The sequence below is a fragment of the Madurella fahalii genome (assembly GCF_045866475.1).
Source record: "Madurella fahalii IFM 68171 DNA, scaffold_6, whole genome shotgun sequence".
Taxonomy (NCBI): Eukaryota; Fungi; Ascomycota; class Sordariomycetes; order Sordariales; genus Madurella; species Madurella fahalii.
In genome coordinates, this window is record NW_027263976.1 from 591,157 (window position 1) to 612,514 (window position 21,358).

The following is a 21,358-nucleotide window of genomic DNA, read 5'->3' on the forward strand; positions in this document are numbered from 1 at the left end:
ACGCAAGGGCAGCCACGTAAGCCCGCGTGCAATGCGAAACGTAACTCGAGTGGGTGTCAAGATTCGTCCATGGCCACTCCATCTCAAATTTGGCCGTATGACTTGGAAGGCGCCCAAGCTGCCCGCTCTGGACCGCGGCCCTACCGCTCAATAGGATCCGAGGGAAGCCGGGCATGAGGCTCTGCTTTCGCGGCTGCTTCTTTGTGCTCTCGCGATGTGCTCATATACCTTCGGTTGAATTCGGTGTACATATGAAAGAACACAACCGAAAAGGCTTGGCATAAGCCTTACCAGGATCTGACATCGGACTGCTCGGCGAAATAGCATCGTGTAACTGTGAGCCGTCACATATCCGGGTTCCCGGTTTGCCCAACAATCTGGTTGAGCCAATCCTGTGGGATGGGACGCTACCGCATACGGTTGTGCGACCGGGATGTGACATAAAAGTATTATGTAGCAGAGCCAAGTCCGCCCCGTTTCAGGGGCGTATTATGAACATCTATCCCTTCCTCCCCCCCCTCCCCCCCAACCCTGCGTATATTTCTCGAAGGGCCTCGCCACACCACGATCGGTACTAGGCCTTGACAGCCCTAATACACATAGCGGAATGTGATAGCCCTGTCTCCCTGGGCTGAAAGCTCTTCCGGTGTGTACAAGTCTAGGGCCCCTTCGCTAATTCTCTTCTCTCGTTTCTTGTTCGCCGAGCCGTAGCCAGCGAGAAGTACGAAGGACGCAATCAGGCCGGCGCCAATGAACGCAAGTTCCAGGCCGTGGCCGAGCTTGTACTGCGGGGCATCTTTCGCGCGGTAAAAGTTGGATGCCATGGCCTATAGTCGGTCAATATCCCTATCCCTGTTTGCATGGTAAAGGAGGGTTGGATTTTCTTACACCACCGAGATTGCCAACACCAATCTGCAATGCCATGCCTACTGAGCGCTTCAACGATCCTGCAAGATTATTCGACAACCACGCGATGACACCGGGGAAGGCCGGGTAGATGGCGCAGGCGGCGATGAAAACACCTCCATACACGACGCGAGGGTCCGTCGTGGCAATGCACATGGAAAACCCAACAATCATGATGAGCAGGAACCCAATGATGAAAGGGCTCCTCTTCCCCACCCGGTCGGAGAAGTAGGCAGACACGACGGCTAGGATGGCCGCGGTGATGTAGATGGGGACCGTCATGAGCTGCGCCTCGCTGCTTTCGTAGCCGAGACTACGAATGATGGTGGGTAGGAATAAGCTGATACCGTAGAGGGGGCAGACGATCTGAAGGCCATGTTAGAGAGCGGGTCCCACATGAGGAATAGTCTTCCTCTTACACCGTAGTAGACGAGGATGTTGACCCAAATATGCCAATCCAGGAAGGCCTGCGCGACGTATCCCCATTTGAACTCGTCGGCCTGCGCGACCCGAGAGCGAGAAGGATCCTGTCCCTGGTACCTGAGGCGGTGGACGACGAATGCGCGTTCCTCGTCTGTCAGAAAGCCTGCCGTCTCGGGGAAGTCGTACAGCGCGTAAAATGCGATGCCGGCAACGACCGTCGTGGCAATTCCTTCAGAAGCGCGGGTCATTAAACGCCCGGGGGAGGGGGAGGGTCTGGTTGTTGGAGGCCAAGCGATACGCCAAGCACTTACCCTCAAGAATGAAAATCCACTGCCAGCCATGCAGACCGGCGATGCCATCCATCTTGCCAATCGCAAACGCGAGCAGCCCGCTGAAGGCGCCGGCAACTGACGCAGCGCTAAAGAACATTGCCTGCCGCAACTGCATCTCCTCGCGCTTGTACCAATTAGTCAGATAGTACGCCACGCCGGGGAACAGTCCCGCCTCCGTGACGCCGAGAAAGATGCGTGCAGTAAGCAGGCCGCCGTAGTTGGTAACAATGCCCATCAGCGTCATGACCAGACCCCATGCTACCATGATGGCAGGAAGCCAAATGGAGGGGCGGACCTTCTTGAGCATGAGATTACTAGGCACCTCGAAGGCAGCGTAAGTGAAGAAGAAGGCGGTCAAGCACCAGTTGTATTGGTCGTCAGTCAGCTGGAGGTCTTCCTGGAGGCCCTCGATCTTGGCATTGCCGATATTTCCTCCTGTTTCCGGAGATGTACTTATCAGCAATGCGGAAAAGAAGGTATGGAAGGGATGGCCTGCGCACGGTCAAGGAAGGAGAGAAGGTAGAGCAGCGCCAGCATGGGGATGAGGCGTATATCCATCTGTCCCAACCAACGTCAGTCTCGGCGGCGAACAGGAGGGAAAGTGTCGTACTTTTCGGAGAATGGCCTTTTCGTCCAAGTGTGCAAACGACTCGAGAACCACGGGCGCTGTTGGCCTGTCGACTTGTTCGACATCCCCCTTTTCTTCCGGCTTGGAGCCCGAAGCGCCTTGATGGTATGATGCCATCTTGCTCCTCAAGAACTCGACCAAAACCCGCTTTCGTCTTCAATCGCGAAAGCGCAACAAATAAGATGTAAAAAGGGTAATGGCGGGAAAAGACAGGTGCAGTGTTCATCCAAGGACCGGCCTGGCCAGCTGGATCGGCAGGCTCTTCTTAACCCCCCCCCCCCGTCGCGATCTTCCCTCCAACACCACCTGGCGATCATTTACCTATGCAGCCCCTGCGCTGACCATCACCGCGGCAGAGATGATGACATATCGTTAGGTTGCCTCCACCGCCCGCCCTCACTCCGCAGACCCGACATCCCCGCTACCCCTCCCCCGCAAAACCTTCCCCCGCCAAGTTTCCCCGCCGACTTGCCTAGAAGAGCAAGCTCGCCACAACGTCAGCGTGCATCAGGGCCAATTCATGGAGCGTGTCCTGCTTCTGCCGGGACCGCGGTCCATTGCCGATGTTGTTGACAGCCGTGGGCACGGGCGCGGGGCAGGCATGAGCCGCGGCATGTCTGGGACTGGAGGAAACGATCTGGCGGCGGGGTTGGGTCATAGATGTGCCATTTGCCACGTTTCGGATCGTCGCAAGGATCGGTCTCAACCGTTGTTGTTCTCCCCGGCAACATTTGGAGCGAGTGTGCGACGTGGAATTGGCTTTGAGGAGGGGATGCCGACGAACGCCGGTAGACCACGACCAGCTGAGGTGCGCCTGTGATTGCGGCTGATGGCGCCTTTCCTCTGTCTCCACAGGCCACTCAGCCACCCGCGATGGCGCCTCAGCTGTCTCCACACTCACTGCAAAAACACCCAACAACATTGACAATGCCATGGTCGATACTACCATTAAATATTTACTTTCGTTCAACAATGCATCAAAAACTACTGTGTAGGTACTTAATTACTAGTATCCATCATGCCCTCCACACCTTCCCCGCCTTCCTCCTGCTCCACTGGTGCCCGCCCTTCTCCTCTGCCCTCCTCTTCTCCTCAAACAGCTTCTTGCTCAACTGCTTGTACACAAACGCATTCTGCCCGTTATACCGGATGCTATGGTCCGAATCGGTAAACCACGTCACCTCCAACCTCTCCGGGCCGACGCCGGCGCCCATCAGCAGGTCGCCCAGCGCCGCCGCGTTCTGAAAATGCACATTGTCGTCCCCGGTGCCGTGCTGCACCAGGAAGCCGCCCTTGATGGTCCTGAACCCCTCGGTGTTGCGCACCGCCGAGCGGGCGTAGCCCTCGGCGTTGGTGGCGGGCGTCTTCATGTAGCGCTCCGTGTACATGGTATCGTAGAAGCGCCAGTCGGCGACGGGGGCGGTGGCCAGGCCGAGCGAGATGAGGGGGTCGGCCAGCTCCACCACCTTGGCGGCCAGGTAGCCGCCGTAGGACCAGCCCCAGATGCCGACGCGCTCGGCGTCGACCCACGCGTGCGCCTCGGCCAGCTGCCGCGCCGCCCACACCTGGTCCTGCGCCTCGAGCTCCCCCAGCCGCCCCGCCACCGCCGCCCGGAACGACCGCCCCTTGAACCCCGTGCCCCGGTTGTCCACCGTGAACGTGATGTACTCGAGCTCCGGGTCCGACGCGATGTACGCGTTCCAGTTGAACGACGCCATCGCCTTGCTCACCTGCTGCGCGCCCGGCCCGCCGTACGGCGTGAGCAGCACCGGGTACTTGTTGGCCGGGTCGAAGTTGGCCGGGAGCCGGAGCATGGCGTTGAGCGTGTACCCCGACGGGTGCGCCAGCTCGAGGTAGGTGATGTTGGGGAGGCGGTACTGCTGGAGCCTTGCGTGGAGCTCGGCGTTGGAGTTGATGGTGCGGATCGGGCTGGACGGAGACGCGACCGAGTACAGCTCTTGGTAGGGCACGTCGGGGCCTGCGTAGCGGAGGATGTAGTAGCCTCCGCCCGAGGAGAAGGACGCCGACCAGACGGCCGGAACGGTGGGATCGACGAGCGGTGTCTTCTCCCCGGTGACGTACGACACCGAGTAGATGTGTCGCTCGGTGCTGTGGTGTTCGGTGGACGTGTAATAGACCAGGCCGCGGCTCGTGTCGATCTTGAGCACTGAGGCGACCTCCCACTCGCCAGATGTGAGCGCCACCTTGTTGCGGCCGTCGATGGAGAAGAGGTAGAGGTGGTTCCAGCCAGACTCGTCCGACAGGTCAAGGTAGTACCGGTCCCTGTCGTTCCCAGGCCTATCCTTTCCAGGGCTACCGTTGCCCTTGCCCTTGCCCTTGCCATTGCCATTGCCCTTGCCCGACTCGCCTCCCCCAGATTGCTTGATGGAGCCGATGTAGGTGATGGCCTGGTTGTTGTCGAGCCAGCCGTCGGAACCATCCCGCTCGCGGGTGACGGTGGACGCCTTGGAGCTGGTGTCGATGACGACAAGCTTCTCATGGTCCTGGACGCGGTTGAACGCTCTGTAGATGACCTTGTCGTGGCCGTCCGTCACCCAGGCGACTTCGCCGATGATCAAGTCGTCAGCTGGCCATGCCGTCACGGAGACCGACGTGGTTTGCAGATCCGTCACGCTCAGGAGGTTGAACGCCACGGTAGGGTTGGTCGTGCCGACCTTGGGGTAGCGCAGCTCGAGCTCACGAGGATACGGCGGCGCCACCTCCTGGTTGTTCATGAAGTAGGGGATGGTGAAGGTCTCGACGCCCGTTTCGTTGAAGCTCAGAAAGGCGATGTACTCTCCATCGGGCGAGTACCAGAGAGCGTGGTTGGTGCCGAAGATTTCCTCCTCGTAAACCCAGTCGGGAACGGCATTGAACATGTCGGGCCCGCCATTGTCGGTAATCTGACGAATATCCCCATCGTTCCAGAGGAACAGATTGTTGCCCCGCACCAAGGCGATCTGCGACGAAGACGCGGGGCTCCATGTGGCATATTGGATGTCCCCGCTGGAATCCGAGACGAGCGATTGCGTCTGGCCGGTCGCGACGTCCTGGACAAGGTAGTCGGCAAAGTACGAATGGCGGTACTGCTTGGTGTAGTTGACGGCCCAGAGGATCCTGGACTGGTCCGATGAGATCCAGTAATCCCAGTAATCGGCGGGGACCCTGTCGGCGGCCAGGAACGTCGTCGTGTTTCCGCTGACGACGTTCTCAAAGACAAAAGACCCGTCCTCGGATACGGTGATGAAGTCGCCATCGTTGTCAGATTGCACCCAGGTGACAGACGTGGTCGAGACGGACAGGGCGCCGGGGCTGCCCGTGGTGATGTTGTACGTCAACAGCTGGGTGCCATTGCCGAGGGGCTGATGCGGGAACCGAGGAGGCTCAATGGCTGCCACCAGTGCCGAAGCGGCAACGCAGAGCGAGAGAAGACGTTGCATCTTGACTCTCGTCTCGGGAGGTGAAGGGGAAGGGGAAGGGGAGCCAAAGACGCGGTACGCGATTGCAATTGGGAATGCCGTGTCCGTCCTTAACTTTATCTCTGACCTGTCGATCTCCTGCCCGGAACGGAAAGCCGGGATTATCCCCGAGGACGGCAGGTACAAGACCCACGGTATCATTGACGCGACATAATCACGGCCCAAAGTGGCAGGTGGAGGCATATAAGTGGGCGCGCCAAGCCATAGAACCAAAAGAACCTCGATCGACTTTTGATGGCGTTCCCGCTAACTGGGAACAAGATGCCTTCCACAAGTGGCAAAAGGCGGGGTTTAGAGTCTTGATCAGCACTGCAGCAAGTGTCGTGTTACATGCTTGCATACTTCCATACTATATATAACCCCATCATGGCACTTCTAATGGTAAGACATCAAAAGGCACGCTTTGTATTGATGCTTATTTGAAAATTCAGGCGTCAAATTGAAGTACTAAAATGCAATTTAATCGAGTTTCACGGCTGCTTCTCAGCACGGTAGTGTTGGGGTAAATATTGCAGAAACAGAGGTTACGGAGATTCCTATAAGTCAGTTAATTCAGGTATCTGTGCACCGCAATCGGTAGATTTGGTACCTTGAGCTAGCGGCTCTGCCATATCCGCCAAGAATTCCCTGTATAAGAAATCAGCAGTAGCATTCTTTTCTACCCATTGCTGCCTCGCCGCTCTCCAAGGATGTATAAAAACCAGCCCAGTGGCACTCGGTCTTCTAGCAAGACAGCACTAGTAACATGACCGCCGTTCCGACGGATATGACAGATTACGCCGTTTGCCACTTCTCGCACAGACCTCTCTCCCTCCTTTTGTCATCGTGAAAGCCCCATTCATCATTGCCAAGTCCCAAGTTTGCATCAGCTTCCGTCCGCTCCCGCCTCGTGGTCCGGCTTGGTGATAACGGTCTCAATGACTCCCTCGACGAACTATTTGGATTTCTTTAATTTGCCTGACGTGTCTGCGGTAAAGAGGCTGTGGAGCGGCTCGTGTTGATCTCGATAAGTTTTGATATTGTTTGTTACCATGTTCCGACCAGACTTCTTTAACAGAGCCCTTCCCATGGATTGCAATGATGGCGCCCGGCTCTCGGGTCATCTGGGCAAAACTGCGGCCTCGGGAGCCGAGCAGCTGGCCGATGCAGTTTAGATGCGGAAACTCCATATCGGGAATGTATACTTCGATTGAGTGTGGGGGAGGTTACCAGGGCTTATAATCTCTGGGTGGACAGTAGTGGGGGATGGTGTGCATGACATTTTCATTGAATTCATGGCGTTCATCCTCCGGACGCGTGCGGTAGCGTTGGGAGCGAGTGTTGACCCACTTTCATGACATATCGTATTCGGATGGAGGCGACGGTGCATTTGCAGAAGTGGTCCGCTGTGGCAATATCATGGCTTTAGAACTTTTGCGAAATCTCTTCGATTCTCCGGTGGAGAACATATGCTTCCATCTGCTCGCTTGTCATGGGCCAGGTGATGGCTGCGTAAAACCCTAACCTTCGCAGACATCGGACACTCTGCGAGTCCCATTGAATTGGTGCGTTTTCCATGCAGTGCCGCCATGACCGCACCGGTCCCAACAACCTGGAATGGACAATATAGTAGTGTCCAATCCGATGCTCGAGTATTGGTTTTCCGGAGGAACGGGGGTCCTGGAATTCCGCGGCGAACTTCAGAACTTTTGTCCCTGGTATCCTTAGTTCGAGTTAGTATGGATTGATTCGGTTAAGAACGAATCAATCCTTCTTAAACCACCCGACTTGGCATCGGCACTTAGAAGCAAGACAGATCAAGGCACGGAGCGTAAATAGGGTATGCAAACTGACCGAGTGCAGGTAATGCGGGTAGGGCAAATTGGATTCGGGATCGTTTGATATGCAATGACAGAGTCTCTCTGTCGTTTATTTTTACTCTAATTAATGTTTTCCACCCGACGTCTTTCCTGTTCCTTCGAATCCAGACGAGGTCTTGGACTCCACAGCAGACGGATTATCCAATATCCACTAGTAATAGTAGGATCCTACCTATTCCACCCTAACCACGCAGCCACAACGGAGTTAGCCGCCGCAAGGCGTCAGTAGTGTTCAGGCGACTTGGGGTATGAATGGAGCAAAGAAACAGAAGAAAATGAAAATGAAATAAGAAAAACGTGGCCGCTCCAATACGCCGTTGAACCACGTTTGGATTTGTCGCGCTGGAAACCGCACTTGTGGAGCTCGGCTCTCACCGCCGAGCTCAGCATCTCATCACGTGAGCTCGCCCAGTATTTAAGCCAGTTCTTCAGTCTCCTACTGCAGTAGATAGATCCTCAGAGACTTCAACCTTTTCACGCACTTCCTACGACATCTGCTGAGCTCCTATACGCGTGACAGTTACGAGCCCGGCGCTCCAAGCCGTTCCACATGCAGCCAGAAATCGCGTTACAGGACGCCTACATTAAGCAGAGGGTTCAATTCTTCCTACCTTGTCTTTCGCAATACCAGCACCACTTCTCCCAAGTTCCCGAGCTCAAGAAAGCCCGTTATGGACTCGGAGATCCCGACGCTCACGGTGCCAGCGCACGTCAAACTGCGCCTCGGAGGTGACTGGCAGCTCTGGTATATACTCTTCAAACAAGCCGCCCAGCGCCTTCGCATCTGGAAACTAGTTGACCCGGACTCTACCAACGAGGAGGACGAGCCTGACGAGCTCCCCGAGACTCCTACTCTCCTGACGTCAGGGAAGCTCCTTGAAGAAATGCGAGCTCAGCGTTTCGATTACCAGAAGAAGAGCTGGGAGGCAACTGCTGAAGAAGAGAGAGGGCCGAAGCCTAAGGCTCCCGAATTCCCGACTGACCAAGAGATGGAGAAGTTCCACGCGCAGGAGCTCGCCAACTTCAATCGGAAGATCCCGAAGATCACGCAAACGCATTCTGCACTCCAAGGACTTGTCAACTGGATTACGCAGACGGTAGATCCCCAGCTCTTCATCACGGCAAGCCTCGTCCTGAGCGTAAACGGCAAACACAGCGCTCGTGAGCTTGTTCGCGCGCTCCGCAAAATTGTGGCACCGGCCGCCACAAGCGTGGAAACGGCTCTGTAAGCGGAGTACAACGCGGTTCTCGAACAAGCTAAGAAGGGCGGTGTGAAGCCAGAAGAGTGGATCTGCGCTTGGATCAACGTGTACCAGCACGACAGGATTGCATGGCCAAGTTTCCGGAGAACCTAGCGATTCATTAATTAGAGAACATATTGTATGTAGTACGAACACAACCCTTTCGCCATTATCCAACCTTCCCATCCCTAGGTATGCTTCTACAACCGGAATCTCTTCCACAACACTCTCTTAACTTAGTACCAAAATCCCACCTCCCACCTCCCAGCCCTGCCATGTGCTCAAGCCGGGGCATTCGTCTCGACCCCCTTATACTTCTTACTCTCCTCCATCATCATCCACGGCGCAAAAACATTCTTATCCCCACCCCGCTTCAGCACCTCCCTCAGCTCGGGGAAGTGCCTCCCGAGCACGTCCTTCATGCCGGTGCCCTGCAGCCAGTCGAAGCCGACCTTGGTGTAGGTGGCGGGGCCGAACTCGCGGGCGCCGGCGATGAAGCGGTCGCTCTTGAGGCGGCGCGACGCCATGACGATGAAGATGCGGAAGGCTGTCTCGCTGAAGCCGAACCCGGGGATCACCGGCTCCGAGTGCGACCCCACCAGCGCGTCCACCAGCTCAATGTCGCCCCCGTACGCCTCCTCCAGCTCCCTCGCCAGCCGCTCGTTCCCGCCCCCCGTCAGCTCCTCGAACGTCCGAGGCACCGGCATCCGCAGCAGCCGCCGGAACTCGCAGTACCGCGGCACCCCGCGCTCTCGGTCCCGGAGGATGTCGACCGTGCCCAGGTCGCGCATCTGCCCGTCGGGCGTGTGCAGCGTGCGGAGGAAGGAGGGGTAGTTGTTGTTCGTGATGGCGCCCGGGTAGTTGATTCCGAGGGAGTAGAAGGAGTCCGCGAAGGTGACGAGGCCCGACGCCAGCGGCTCTTGGGCGCGCGAGAAGGTGAGCGACGGGAGCGGGATGGTAGAGAGGTGGCTGCCGGAGGTGGCCGAGAAGAAGGCGAGGTTATCTGTTTTGGGAGAGGTGTTGGTCTTTGCGGAGCTAATCAGAAAAACGGGGAGAAGAGGGGTGTGAGTAAAATACCTGGCATCAGACTGTGCATCCGGTAAACCGAGACAAACTCTTCGGTCAGGGAGTACGGCACACCGTCCTGCTCGGCCCCGCTGCCGGGAATGCCGCTGATGATTTCGCTCGTCTTGGAAATGCGCCCGAGCATCCGGGTCAGCTTCTCGCCGACGATACCCCACCAGTTGGCGCTCATGCCGATTTGCAGGGCTGGATGCGCGAGGATGGCCGGCGTCCACTCAACCGTGTGGATCTTGGCCATCAGAGCACTGTTCACCAGCCGCGCTTTGTCAAAGATTTGGTCTCTGCATGTGGCTGCGTCAGTTATGCTTTGATTACACCACGGGACGAGGGGAGCTTAAGGTACCCGCTCATATCAGGGTACGCCGCCTTCAAGGCGTCGCATATTGCGTTGTGTTCCAGCGCAAAAAGCGTGTGCAGGAGCTCCAAGCCCATCCACCAGTTGTTGTTGAAACCGGTCAATGGGTTGCCGTCCTTGTCGCGGGGCAGGAATGACACGGTTCCGCGCTCATCCAGCGCCAGCTTGCCATCCGGCAGCTTCGTCCGGAGTGCTTGGGTGGCCTCTTCGCTCGAGCCGTAGATCTGGGAACCGTCCCACCAGGCCGTGTTTTCGTTCTTGTAGCCAGGGCACTTTAGGTCTGAAGGATCGCGCACTACATCTGGCTCGGTGCGGAACAATTCCATGTGCGGGTGTGGCCAGGGGTCACCGCCCTCGGGAAGCGGGACGTTGAGCTTGTCGCTACTCTGTGCAAAGGTCGCGTCAGCCTCAAAGACCGAGCGAATGCAATGGCACGCGGATATGACATGCTGTGTATCCCGCCCGGTGTAACCGTGGGGTAGAAACGACACTAACCTCGACATGGTTGAACCAGTCGTGGATCTGGAACTGGATCCACGCAGCCGCCAGCATGTTCAATGTTGTGGCGGGGATGAAACGGCCATCGCGGCGGGCCATGAATTTGTCGCTGATCATGCGCGGATTCGGCGTCCAGAGCTCTTCCTCCGTCGGTTTCGGAGTGAGGTGCCTCGGAAAGTTGCGACCGAAGCGCATCCCGCGGCAGCCCATCAGCGGCAGTTCCAGCGAATTGTACTTGCCATCCGAGTGCCGGGCGTCGCGATAGCGCTCGTCCGGCAGCGGGTTGTCCTTTGAGTTTCCCTGGGCCTCTGCAGATGCATAGCCGTCATAGAGGTTGAACTGGCGCAGCTCAATGCGGAGAAAGGCCAGGTTAAAGGCACCGATGATTCCAGGTAGTTTGTACCAGGGTATGACTTTGTTTACGAGCTTGAAGGCGCCAATGCCGAGACGCTCTGGCAGGCTAGGCTTGAAGGAGGGGGTGGGCTGGTCGTCGTGATCCGGAGCCTTGGTGGTGCCGTTAGGCGTCGTGTGCGTGGCCTTGCCGTGGGTGGAGGCCATTGCGGCGGAAGTGTAACAGTCGGATCAGCCGGGGTGAAATTCCAACAAGCCAACAAAAAGGTGTGTTTCCCGGACACGCTCTCTCTCTATATAAGTATTTACCATTTATAATGTGTCATACCAGTAAGCCCGATGTCTGGTGGCACCCCAGCGACTTTGTTTCTCCCCGGGTGAAGGATTTACGACAGTGATCCGACGGTCACGATGCCCTGATGCGGCGGGCTGGGCCGGGCAGTGCACCGCTGGCGGGTGTGGGGCAGCTGAAGCTTCATTTGATAAGGCAGCTGTTGGAAGTTTGCGTTGTTTGGCCCTCCTTCGCGGGCTGTGTACTACTAGTACCCCCCATCGGGCCATCGGGATGGGAGGTTGGCGCCCTTGCGACTCGGAGGTCGTACAATGTTGGTTGCAGATCGGGCAGACCCTATTGCCCTGCTCACTCACACGCATGCAAGAGCGTGTCACAAGTTTAATCAAATGCAAACGGTTCAGGGGCTTGATTGCCCAGGAAGCCTCGGTCGACCGATTTTGCGCTGCCGGGGGTGATTAGGGTGCGCTGCAATGGCCCAACAGACTCCCATTTCATTTTTCCCGTTTCCTTCCTGCACATGCCGTACTGTGATAGTGATTGACAGACGTGCAGTATAACGTAACCGGGTATGAGCTGCTGACAAGGCTGGGCTGCCAGATCTGAGTTGACACTGTGCTCACACGAAGGATGTTATGCGTAAGCGTGGTCATCATCACCTTCAACTGATTGGTTGTCACGTTTCGGAACAACTGACGTGAGCAAGGCGGCAATCTCGGAACTGCACCACTCCCGGGTCGTCTCGATAAACGTCAAGTGATCGTGCGCATGTGCTGTGGTGGCGGGCTGACCGAGTCGTAGGCTTAGTTGACCTACCTGAGGCTTCCAACCCTTGCCGCGGCACCATGGTTCGCATAGGGTAAAGCATGACTGGAGACCGCGAGCATTTTGATTCTTCTATCAGCGACAATTACCCCATTCTCCACGCATCCTGTCCCCATCAAACAGCCAACCATGCAATTAACAATTTCTGGAACCCTACGCAGCCTCCTGCCGTTCTTCCGCGCTGAACGCGATCAAGAGATCGCCAAGATCAAGACCGAAGACCATGGTTACATCAAGGGCCACATCTCGACCCGCGGCCCCTGTCCCGGGTTAAACTCGCTCGCCAACCAGGGCTACCTGTAATGGGGCCACTCCACCCTTTGCCGGCTGGATGCTAATCGTGACACCCTTTGCGTTAACAGACCCCGCGATGGCAAGAACATCACCATCCCGCGCGTTGAGGCCGCTCTTGTCACGGCCCTCCACATGTCGCCGACCTTGGCGCACACCCTCGCCTCACAACTCCGCCCCTTCCTCCGCCCCGACGGTACCTTTGATCTCCCCGCGATCCGCCAACATGGTGTGATGGAGCGAGATGTATCCTTTACCCGCCTCGACTTCCGCCATGGGGACAACTACACCTTCCAGCCGGCCATGTTTGAGGCGATGCTGCGAGACGCTGGGCCAGGAGAAGTGACGACGGTGGAGTCGCTGGCGAGGACGTACAGGAGGCGGCAGCGGGAGGAGAAGGAGGGCGGTTCGAAAGGGTTGGGCCTCAGGTTGTACTTTGTCAGTTTAGTCCAGACGGTGAGCTTCTTGCATAGTGCTGAGGTTGAGGGCAAGATGAGCAGGGAAGTGATTGGGAGCTTGTTTGAGGAGGAAAGGTTTGCCAAGGTTATTTTGGAAAACGAGAAAACAAGGACGTTGACGGGGTTGGTGGGCATGACGCTCAGGCTAGCCTGGCATGTTTGGTTTGGTGGTGAGTGAAGTTGGTAACCGGATGGGATAATTGGAGGTAATTTGTCTGAGATGGCAGAGTATCCCCTCCACGTTTGTGTTGTTTGGTATCATAAGCCAACCGTTACGTAGGTCGCTAGGAGATGATTCCGTTTCTTGTCAGCTTTGTCCCGTTTCCCCTGTGGGAATCCCCGCGTGACTCGCCCCGATAGCGCGTACTATCCAAAAGCTCCATATTGACAATCACCTCTCCCCGTACGCGTTCCTGGATGGCAAGTTATTCCGCCTCCTTGAGCACCCCGCCAGTTTTCCGGCGCTTTCGCGTCGTGTCAATCAGTACACATTGCATTCGACGGGGGGGAGATTCCCGGAGCGCTGGTTGAAGTAATTACTAGTTGGGTGTCCAGAGCTGGAGACCCTGTCCGTTTCCCAACATATAACTTAAATTCTTCTCCGTTCTAGAGCCCGAGCATCTCGCCAACAAGGTAGCTGAATTTGAGTAGCCCCGCCTAAAGTTCATCTTGATGAACGTCAATATCACCGATGGATTTATCAGGCCTTAACAGCCAGGCTCGCAGCCACGAAACAGACATTGTACAGCACAGCGGCGCATCAAAATCGGACGATACAGTAGACTGGGTGAGGATGTCGCGCAGCTTAGGGAATGACTCGCTTGCATCGCCTTGCTATTTAAGAGCAGGACACAAAGATCGCTTCGGCACGCGTGTGGCACCTGTAATAATAGCGCAATTGAATTAATAAACTTGCGACGTATCCCTCTGCCCTCGGTATGGACGTCGAAGTGTCGATTGTGGGCCCCTAGCTTCCTAGATACGCGAGCGATTCACATAAACGGCTCCTATAGCAAATACCGCGACCAAAATTCTGCATAAGTCCTACGTTTGGCTGCTATGTCCAAGGGACAGCCTCTAGGAGTGGGTTGTATTATAGCTACAGTGTAATTGTCCAAGTGAGACGCCTTTAAAAATCCAAAACGAACCATATTTCTTAGGTAGGAGCTGGCTCTGCTTATGAATGGAAGCATGTTTATCTGGAGGCAGGAGGTCTGTTCCTTACTGATGAAGTTGGATGATATACGTGTCAAGCAAGCCTGTTAGAGGCTGTGAGGAGTGCACTTGCTTGGTTGAAGTCTGAAGAGTCAGTCTGTTGCAGTAGGAAACGTACTAAAGTACCTTATTGACGCCTTGATTCTTAAATAGATACGGACGAGATTAGTAGACAGATCTCACGTGATGATGCCAGTGCTGGAGCTTGCCAAGCCCATCCTCCCAACACAACACAGCTGAGACGCGCAGCGCGCACACTAAAGCTATCAGAGAAGATGCGATAGCGGCCCTCTTCATCCCTTCCGTCTAGACCGTCGTCTGAATAATCTCAGTCATATTCCCAACTCGTCGGGATGGACTCACAACACATCGGGGCTCCGTATCACGCCCCTACCTCGGGCGACGAGCGATCTGATCATTTTGATGCGATGAGCCGGCAACCAAACCATGATAATGTGGCGGTCGATCAAACACCTTCCTCGGCTGGTTCTCTTGATCGATTTCCTATGGAACTTCTCGGCGAATTTGTTCTGGGCAACTTGGAAGATATAGACGATCTGGTTGATCCGGATGCACCAGATCCCTCTCATATCGCCTACGGCTTAGACGGTTCCGAGGATCTTATCGAGTACGATGCTCCCAGTGAATCTGACGCTTCCAGCGGTTTTTGTGATTCGAATGATTCGGAGGATGAGGCAGAGGGAAAGCGCGCCTTGAAGACCCGCGCAGATTTGGTCCGACTTGGACAAACGTGTCGACGCCTCCACCGGGTGGTCCAGCCCATCCTCTATCGGGATATCATAGTCCTCGGCCCGCCTCCCTGGGGAGAGAAGATGCTGCGGAAAGTGGACTTTGGTAAACTGGTAATTATGGTGTTCTTCGATTTGTCTGCCCATCCCTCTGGCCGCCAGGTCAGTGACTGATCTGATGAAATGAGCCAGATACTCACGCTTGTGAGGAATCCTCATTTACGGCCCCTCATACAACGAATAAAACTCAACTACCAGTTTCGCCCCCGGGACAAGCGTGACCGGTATAAACATTTCCCCGAAGGTAAGCTCGGTCGGAGAGAATTCGCGTTGGGTTCGCAGATCCTGTCTGGGAAATGGTTGCCTTCTTTCCGTACCCTGAATGAATGGTATTCTGAAAGCGCATTTCCGATTGCCCTGTTACTTACCCTGGCATCCAATGTATCGTCGGCACACGTGTTCGTCCGAACAGAATGGCGGATCAACTTTCTTTGCCGGGAGTTGCATGATGGCACCGGGGAGTCAACGGCGACGTTTGCGCATTTGACACGGCTTCAGCTGAGCGCCCAGTTTCAGACCAAACATGTGTTATGGTTCGCTCGCTACGACGTTGGCACCGTCGAAGGCTTCCTGGCAGCCGCGCCCAATCTCAAAACGCTCGAGTTCAGGAATTTCGTGGTCCTCCGCGGCGATCTGATGATTGCACCGCCACAGCTGGCCTCGTTGACCCTGATCAAGTCCCACTTGTCAGTCGCTAGTCTGAGTCGGATCGCTCACACATGCCCCCGGCTCTCGAGAATCTCCCTGTACTACGAGGAGTTCCGCCCGCACTGGGATCCCACACAGGCAGGCACGGTTACCCTGCCTTGGCCTGCGGACATTGTTGGTGCCCTCGCACCGCTAAGTCAGACACTCGAAAAGTTGAATATTGACTGCCGCACCTACGGCGATTGCATCGAGTACTTGGCCGCCCACGGCTACGAGCACTTTCCGGATGCGGCGGCAACCGTGCTAGCCGGGCCGTTGATTAAGACGATGGCAGGATTTCCCGCCCTCTCGGTCCTGGGCATCAACTACGGCATTGTCCACCGTGACAGCCAGGACGCTCTTGTTGATCTGATCAAGGGATGTGAGAGGCTTCGGGTCTTGGTGGTGCACGACGCCAGCACCATGCCCCGGGACGACCTACTCCGTTTTGCGAGAGCCGCCTCCGAACTCAGGTTTCCCAGCTTACGGAAGGTGACACTAGTATCAACCTGCCGGATTGGGTTCGGTAACCCACTGACACCGAGACCAATTCCGGGGGAACAAACGTTCAGGACTTTCACAGAGGCGGTGGAAGAATATGAGAAACAGATGTGGGACAGGCTGAAGAGAACTGCCGGGTGGCCTGTGCGCGAGATGCTCAGCACCGGCAACGTTGAGATGGTTTTAGAACAGGGGACGCCGCTTGAAGATGTGAGAGCAAAGCCCTTTGTAAAGGCAGCAGAGGAGGTGGGCAGAAGATATTCCGGATGGGGTCGCTGACGCTCGATTGCGGGCTTGGAATTTCTTGACTGCTACATTGTGATTAGAATAGAATATCAGCCGGGATTCGTGCAATTGCCTTGATGCAATGCTTTGTCGCCTGTCAAATGGGCTAGCCGCTAGCAATGTTTTTCCCTGATAGGTTGGATGGGAACAAACAAGATAATTGCAACATTGATATCTGGAACGTTACCGAATGCAAAGCATACGTTGAATTTCTCGAACCCCGGTTGCCGTTTAGCATACAAACACGGGACGGGGGGATTGGGGGGCACAGCCAATTTCCGGCAGACCGGATCGGTGATGACCGGGCCCATGGGCCATCCGGGTTTGGCACGGCTTGATATTTAATGGCGTTATCGCAACCAATAGCCACTCTTCCCCCCACGTGAGGCTCCGGGAATGCCAGAGCTCCCGGTGTCCCAGAACGGATGCCGCCAAGCGGCCAAAGGTGTCATGGAAAAACACTACCCGCGGTGATTCGACGGGTCGGCGACTGCCGACTGCCAGCCGAGACTTGGGCATGAACCGCTGCATGTCGCCGGTGTAATGCCGGCGAGTAGAGGGCCATGAGGAATAGGCTGCGCCATGGAGATGCATTTTCCGGCGCTGGCCGTTTGTGTACTAGTTGTCTCCCACTCGGCTGTGTCCGGGGCGGGAGCGATAACTTGAATTCAATTGTCGGCGACCCCGTCATTGGCTAGCCCAAGAGCGGCTAAATAGCACAGACCAGCGAGTCAGGTACCTATCGAGTTCTGCTGTCCGCCCCCCCAGCCCCGATGATTGGCGCTTAACGTAGCGAAGGGTAGCCCCAAGGGTAACCTTTTTCACTAAACGCGCCTGCCGGCAATTAAAACTGGGTCCTCTGCCCAACATTGCTCCCGCCCATGCAAGCCCATCAAACCACGTCGAGAATGCGGCTTGCGTAAGGTAAGGTACTGTACCTTAGGTAACTAAATTAACTGTGCTCGCTTCTTAGCATGACTGTGGCTAGCCGTGACTATCTAAGGGAAGCACGCAAGATAGGTATGAATGCAAACCCAAGAAGCTCTGCAAAAAGGCTCAGCAGACTGGCTCTAGCAATGGAAGGAGGTGATAAATCCCAGCCCTTGCCGTCATAAATGATAAGAGGCGGGAACTCTGCATACTCCACCATGGTACCATCGGCGAAGTAGGTGTGCTCGAGGGCTCGTGACAAGACTAAAGTAGTATTGTTAGGCAGTGCTTCAACTTGAGGTTGTCAGGGCTGCAGGTCCTCAGGCCCTGGGGCCGAGTCGCACGCTGCGAGAGTGTGCGTGTTGCTATACTTGGCGCCACTTCTAAGGAACCTAAGGTTAGAACGACTCTATAAGGTAATTATTACGCAAAAACACAGTTATTTTAGCTGGCTTAAGCAAATGTCGCTTTCCATTGCTAGATTTGGTTGTGTTGTGCCAGGATTAGCAACGACTGGTTCCGATTGTGGACCGAAGCTTGTCCTACGGTTTTTTAATGATTCTGGGCTCGGTGGGTTACACAGGACCAGTGCAACCGGCCCTGTGGGGTGGAGATGCGTGGGCGGGGTTGGAAAAGTGAGGAAAAGAAAATTATGACTTCTGAGAATCACCGAGAGGCGGTCCGAGCCCAGGCGACACAAAATGATTCGGGTCATCCACGGTGCATGTACCTGCATCTTAATCACTGGGCGAGGTACCGTGCGGGTTCTCCTGATAGGACAAAGAGACAGCTCAGTACCCCCAATCACACTACCGTAACTTACCTAACACAACAGGTTTCTACTGCGGGCCAAAGCATCGCCGCTTGGCGCATGTGCATTGCCCGCCAAGAGACAGTGAGGCCCAAACAAGGCTCAAAAGTCAAAACATGAGGCTCGGCGGTTACGACCGAATATAAGATAGCACAATGTCAAGCAGGTGTCTCAGATTACGGCCCACCACATCTACAGCCCCTGTGCCTACTCCTGGCTCCTGGCTCCTGGCTCCTGGCTCCTGGCTCCTGGCTGAACCATGGATGAGCAAGACGCGATCACACAAACGACTGGTTTCGCGCTCGCTGAACGCGAGCCGGGACCCGGCAAGACCCAAGAACTCGGACCGTACGGCGCACCCCTACCCGCGCCCTTCCCGTCCCAAGGACAGTACGACTACTTTCCAAACGGAATACCCGAGTACTTGCTTAACCCCTTGGCGGGGTCGTTTCCTGCCACGGTCCCGTCACGCAGCCTCTCGTCGGACGGACCTGCGTTGTCCTGGCATACGTCCGCATTGGCTAACCCCGACGCTTTGGACTCCGCGCACAGGGTGATGTTGACGGACATGGCGGGTGCCCTGGGCAGCACTCATGCTCCTCTGGGGTCGGGGCTGGTCGATCTGGGAAGTCAAAACATATCCGGCCTGTTCCCCATCGCAACCGATACTACTTCATACAACTACCTCGCTTGGCTAGACCAATCACCAACCCTAGACCAGGCCTCAGGCTACGCGTAGTTGGTCTCCTTTCTATACCCCATAGGAGTGCAGCCAAGAAACTAACAACTACGAAGTCAGGGCCAGGACGGTGCAGCGCGTCAGCAAACGGAATCACAGTCTGAAGCGACCAACTCGTCGCCCAGATTCCAGTGTGAGCTCTGCGGGGAAAACTTTGCCAACCAGAAGAACCGGGACAGACATTACCTGAGCGAGAGGCACAATGCAGACGCACCAAAGTTCAAGTGCGCCTGCAATTACACCCAAGCCCGGAAGGACAACTACCGCAGACACCTGGCCAACTGTACGTTCCCGATCGACGTCTCCTACAGCTGCAGCTGCGGACACCAGACTCCCGACAAGAGCGAGCATGCCATTCACGTCGAGTACTGCAGGCGTAGAAGACGGGCGAAGTCGCAGAGAAGAGGCGAAGTCGCAGAAAGTGGCATCTGAGTGGCGAATAGGGCGTCAATTGTAAGGCTCCTCCGGCGCCGATGGTTAGGAGTTAGGGTTGGGTTTTGTGTTGGAGCTTCTCAATCGCAGCGCCTACCGCTGTCCGGGGGGAAGCATGGTGGGCTAGTGGGTTAGTTGGGCGTCACGGAAGCCGTTGCCAATTCCAAGCATATAGGGTAAAGGGACTAGGTGTTTACTTATGTACTAGCGGCGACGTAACGGATCCTTATGAATTACTACTATCTCTTACTGTCTACAGTCATTGCACTGCCTTTGTGTTCTAGTGTAGACCACACTCACCCAAAGTATAAGTAAGGTACCTTAATTACCATCTTAGGTAAGGTGCCTGCCAAACGCAGCTTAGCCTGCTAAGGTATCTTGCTTTCACTAACGTAGAGGTTGTTCTACTAAACTGGAAATCCGCTAGCATAAGTCGACGGTCACGAACCTCGTACTACAACGTGTTGCGTATATTCCATTTTCTGTAGTTAGAAATTCCATTTTTCCTTTGCCCTGCCTGCTTTCTTCGGTGTGTCGCTCCCGCCCGGCCATCGCTGACATGTAGAGTACGATGACTCGGACTGCACCGACCACCTGCCCCCAATCATGGCCCTGAGATCGGACTTGAAGGATTTCTGGGGAATCTTAATAGCGCACAGCTTGCTAGCGAATCTTTGTGGGATTGTGTGAATTGCCAGAACCTTCTAGTAACATCTAGCCCCGCATTAAGCGATTGACAGTTCTAGCTTAAAAAGCACCAATTCTTCAACTGGAAGCACCTCTTTCTCTACATTCTCTCTCCATTTTTTTTTCCCTTTCACTGCAATATTCCTGTCCCCCCAAACAAAGACCAGCTCTTCATCATGTCTACATCAACCGATAACCTGAAGACTTACACCGGCGGCTGCCATTGCGGCGCCATCCGCTACTCGGTCGCCCTGGACCTGTCGGGCCCCAACCCCGAAGCTACTAAGTGCAACTGTTCCATCTGCCTCAAGACCAACCGTGTCGGCGTCGAAGTCACCGATCCGGAGAAGAACTTCAAGCTCCTCTCGCCGGCATCGCTGGACGATGTACCCGATTATTCTTTCTACACCAAGAGCACTCACCACCGCTTCTGTAACAAATGCGGCATCCACTGTTTTCTCCACGGACGCATCGTGATGCAAGGCAAAGAGATCAGCTATTTTGGCCTCAACGCCGTGACCCTGGACCCGGATCAAGAGGGGCTCGATTTGCGCAACTTCAAGGTCGGATACTGGGATGGCAAAGAGGAAAACTGGACGGCCGCGATTGCCGACAAGCCCTACCCCGGCGGGATCTACTGACAGCAGGTGAGGGACGAAAATGGGAGGCTGGCTCTGCCTCTTCAATGTTCCCGGACATATTAACTTTGGGGAAACTGCCCCCAGGGGACAGGGTCCCTCTGATCAGAGGGCCGCATTTACTGGGATAGCACTCCGAGGACTGGAACTTGCCGTGGTCCCCCTTTTTTTTTTTTTTCCTTTGCACCGTAAGTAGGGCCGTCCTGGCCATTCCTCCTTAGACAGGACAATCAATTCACTAGTCTTTTCCACACCCCAAATTGACAAGCTGTTCTTGCGTGCAAAGTGATCTCCCTCTGACCAGAGGGAGCTCTATCCGCATATGTTGTTTTGACCTTGTTTAGGCTGCAGGGACCCAATTTGTGATGGTGTCGCCTGGCCTGTCTTGTCTATCTTGTCTGTCTGGCATTTGGCTGTCTTTGCCCTCCCCCTGTTTTGATGGGTATGTGGGTGTAGATGTGTGTTTCTGCACCATTGCAATATTATGTCGGGTTGAGGTTATCTACTACTAGTGGTGGCGGATCAATGCAGGGAAAAATGTACTCTGAACAAATTACCAAGATGGCGGTATAGATATTTGATTCAAAGCCACAGCATCTGTCA

General features: G+C 55.5%; 7 protein-coding genes across 7 annotated transcripts; 4 read left to right on the forward strand and 3 right to left on the reverse strand.

Annotated features, from left to right (window-relative positions):
- Nucleotides 1-590: 590 nt before the first annotated feature.
- On the reverse strand, nucleotides 591-2,406 carry MFIFM68171_10215 (High-affinity nicotinic acid transporter; the record flags this gene model as incomplete). The annotated part of the gene is made up of 6 exons (XM_071065634.1): nucleotides 591-827; nucleotides 889-1,272; nucleotides 1,326-1,558; nucleotides 1,641-2,096; nucleotides 2,162-2,219; nucleotides 2,272-2,406. The coding sequence occupies 6 exons, from the start codon at nucleotides 2,404-2,406 to the stop codon at nucleotides 591-593; spliced, it is 1,503 nt and encodes a 500-aa protein (XP_070921735.1).
- An 899-nt stretch (nucleotides 2,407-3,305) lies between these two features.
- dpp4 (Dipeptidyl peptidase 4) lies at nucleotides 3,306-5,729 on the reverse strand (the record flags this gene model as incomplete). The annotated part of the gene is made up of 1 exon (XM_071065635.1): nucleotides 3,306-5,729. One exon carries the CDS (start codon nucleotides 5,727-5,729, stop codon nucleotides 3,306-3,308), a length of 2,424 nt encoding a protein of 807 aa, XP_070921736.1.
- A 3,420-nt stretch (nucleotides 5,730-9,149) lies between these two features.
- MFIFM68171_10217 (Heme peroxidase) lies at nucleotides 9,150-11,362 on the reverse strand (the record flags this gene model as incomplete). Its single annotated transcript, XM_071065636.1, has 4 exons — nucleotides 9,150-9,871; nucleotides 9,946-10,232; nucleotides 10,295-10,692; nucleotides 10,802-11,362. 4 exons carry the CDS (start codon nucleotides 11,360-11,362, stop codon nucleotides 9,150-9,152), a joined length of 1,968 nt encoding a protein of 655 aa, XP_070921737.1.
- Nucleotides 11,363-12,401: 1,039 nt separating this feature from the next.
- MFIFM68171_10218 (Heme haloperoxidase family profile domain-containing protein) lies at nucleotides 12,402-13,199 on the forward strand (the record flags this gene model as incomplete). Its single annotated transcript, XM_071065637.1, has 2 exons — nucleotides 12,402-12,571; nucleotides 12,635-13,199. 2 exons carry the CDS (start codon nucleotides 12,402-12,404, stop codon nucleotides 13,197-13,199), a joined length of 735 nt encoding a protein of 244 aa, XP_070921738.1.
- Nucleotides 13,200-14,742: 1,543 nt separating this feature from the next.
- On the forward strand, nucleotides 14,743-16,512 carry MFIFM68171_10219 (uncharacterized protein; the record flags this gene model as incomplete). The annotated part of the gene is made up of 2 exons (XM_071065638.1): nucleotides 14,743-15,147; nucleotides 15,544-16,512. The coding sequence occupies 2 exons, from the start codon at nucleotides 14,743-14,745 to the stop codon at nucleotides 16,510-16,512; spliced, it is 1,374 nt and encodes a 457-aa protein (XP_070921739.1).
- Nucleotides 16,513-18,518: 2,006 nt separating this feature from the next.
- On the forward strand, nucleotides 18,519-19,430 carry MFIFM68171_10220 (Zinc finger protein ZFAT; the record flags this gene model as incomplete). Its single annotated transcript, XM_071065639.1, has 2 exons — nucleotides 18,519-18,997; nucleotides 19,055-19,430. The coding sequence occupies 2 exons, from the start codon at nucleotides 18,519-18,521 to the stop codon at nucleotides 19,428-19,430; spliced, it is 855 nt and encodes a 284-aa protein (XP_070921740.1).
- Nucleotides 19,431-20,293: 863 nt separating this feature from the next.
- On the forward strand, nucleotides 20,294-20,758 carry MFIFM68171_10221 (Centromere protein V; the record flags this gene model as incomplete). Its single annotated transcript, XM_071065640.1, has 1 exon — nucleotides 20,294-20,758. The coding sequence occupies one exon, from the start codon at nucleotides 20,294-20,296 to the stop codon at nucleotides 20,756-20,758; it is 465 nt and encodes a 154-aa protein (XP_070921741.1).
- Between the last annotated feature and the right edge of the window lie 600 nt (nucleotides 20,759-21,358).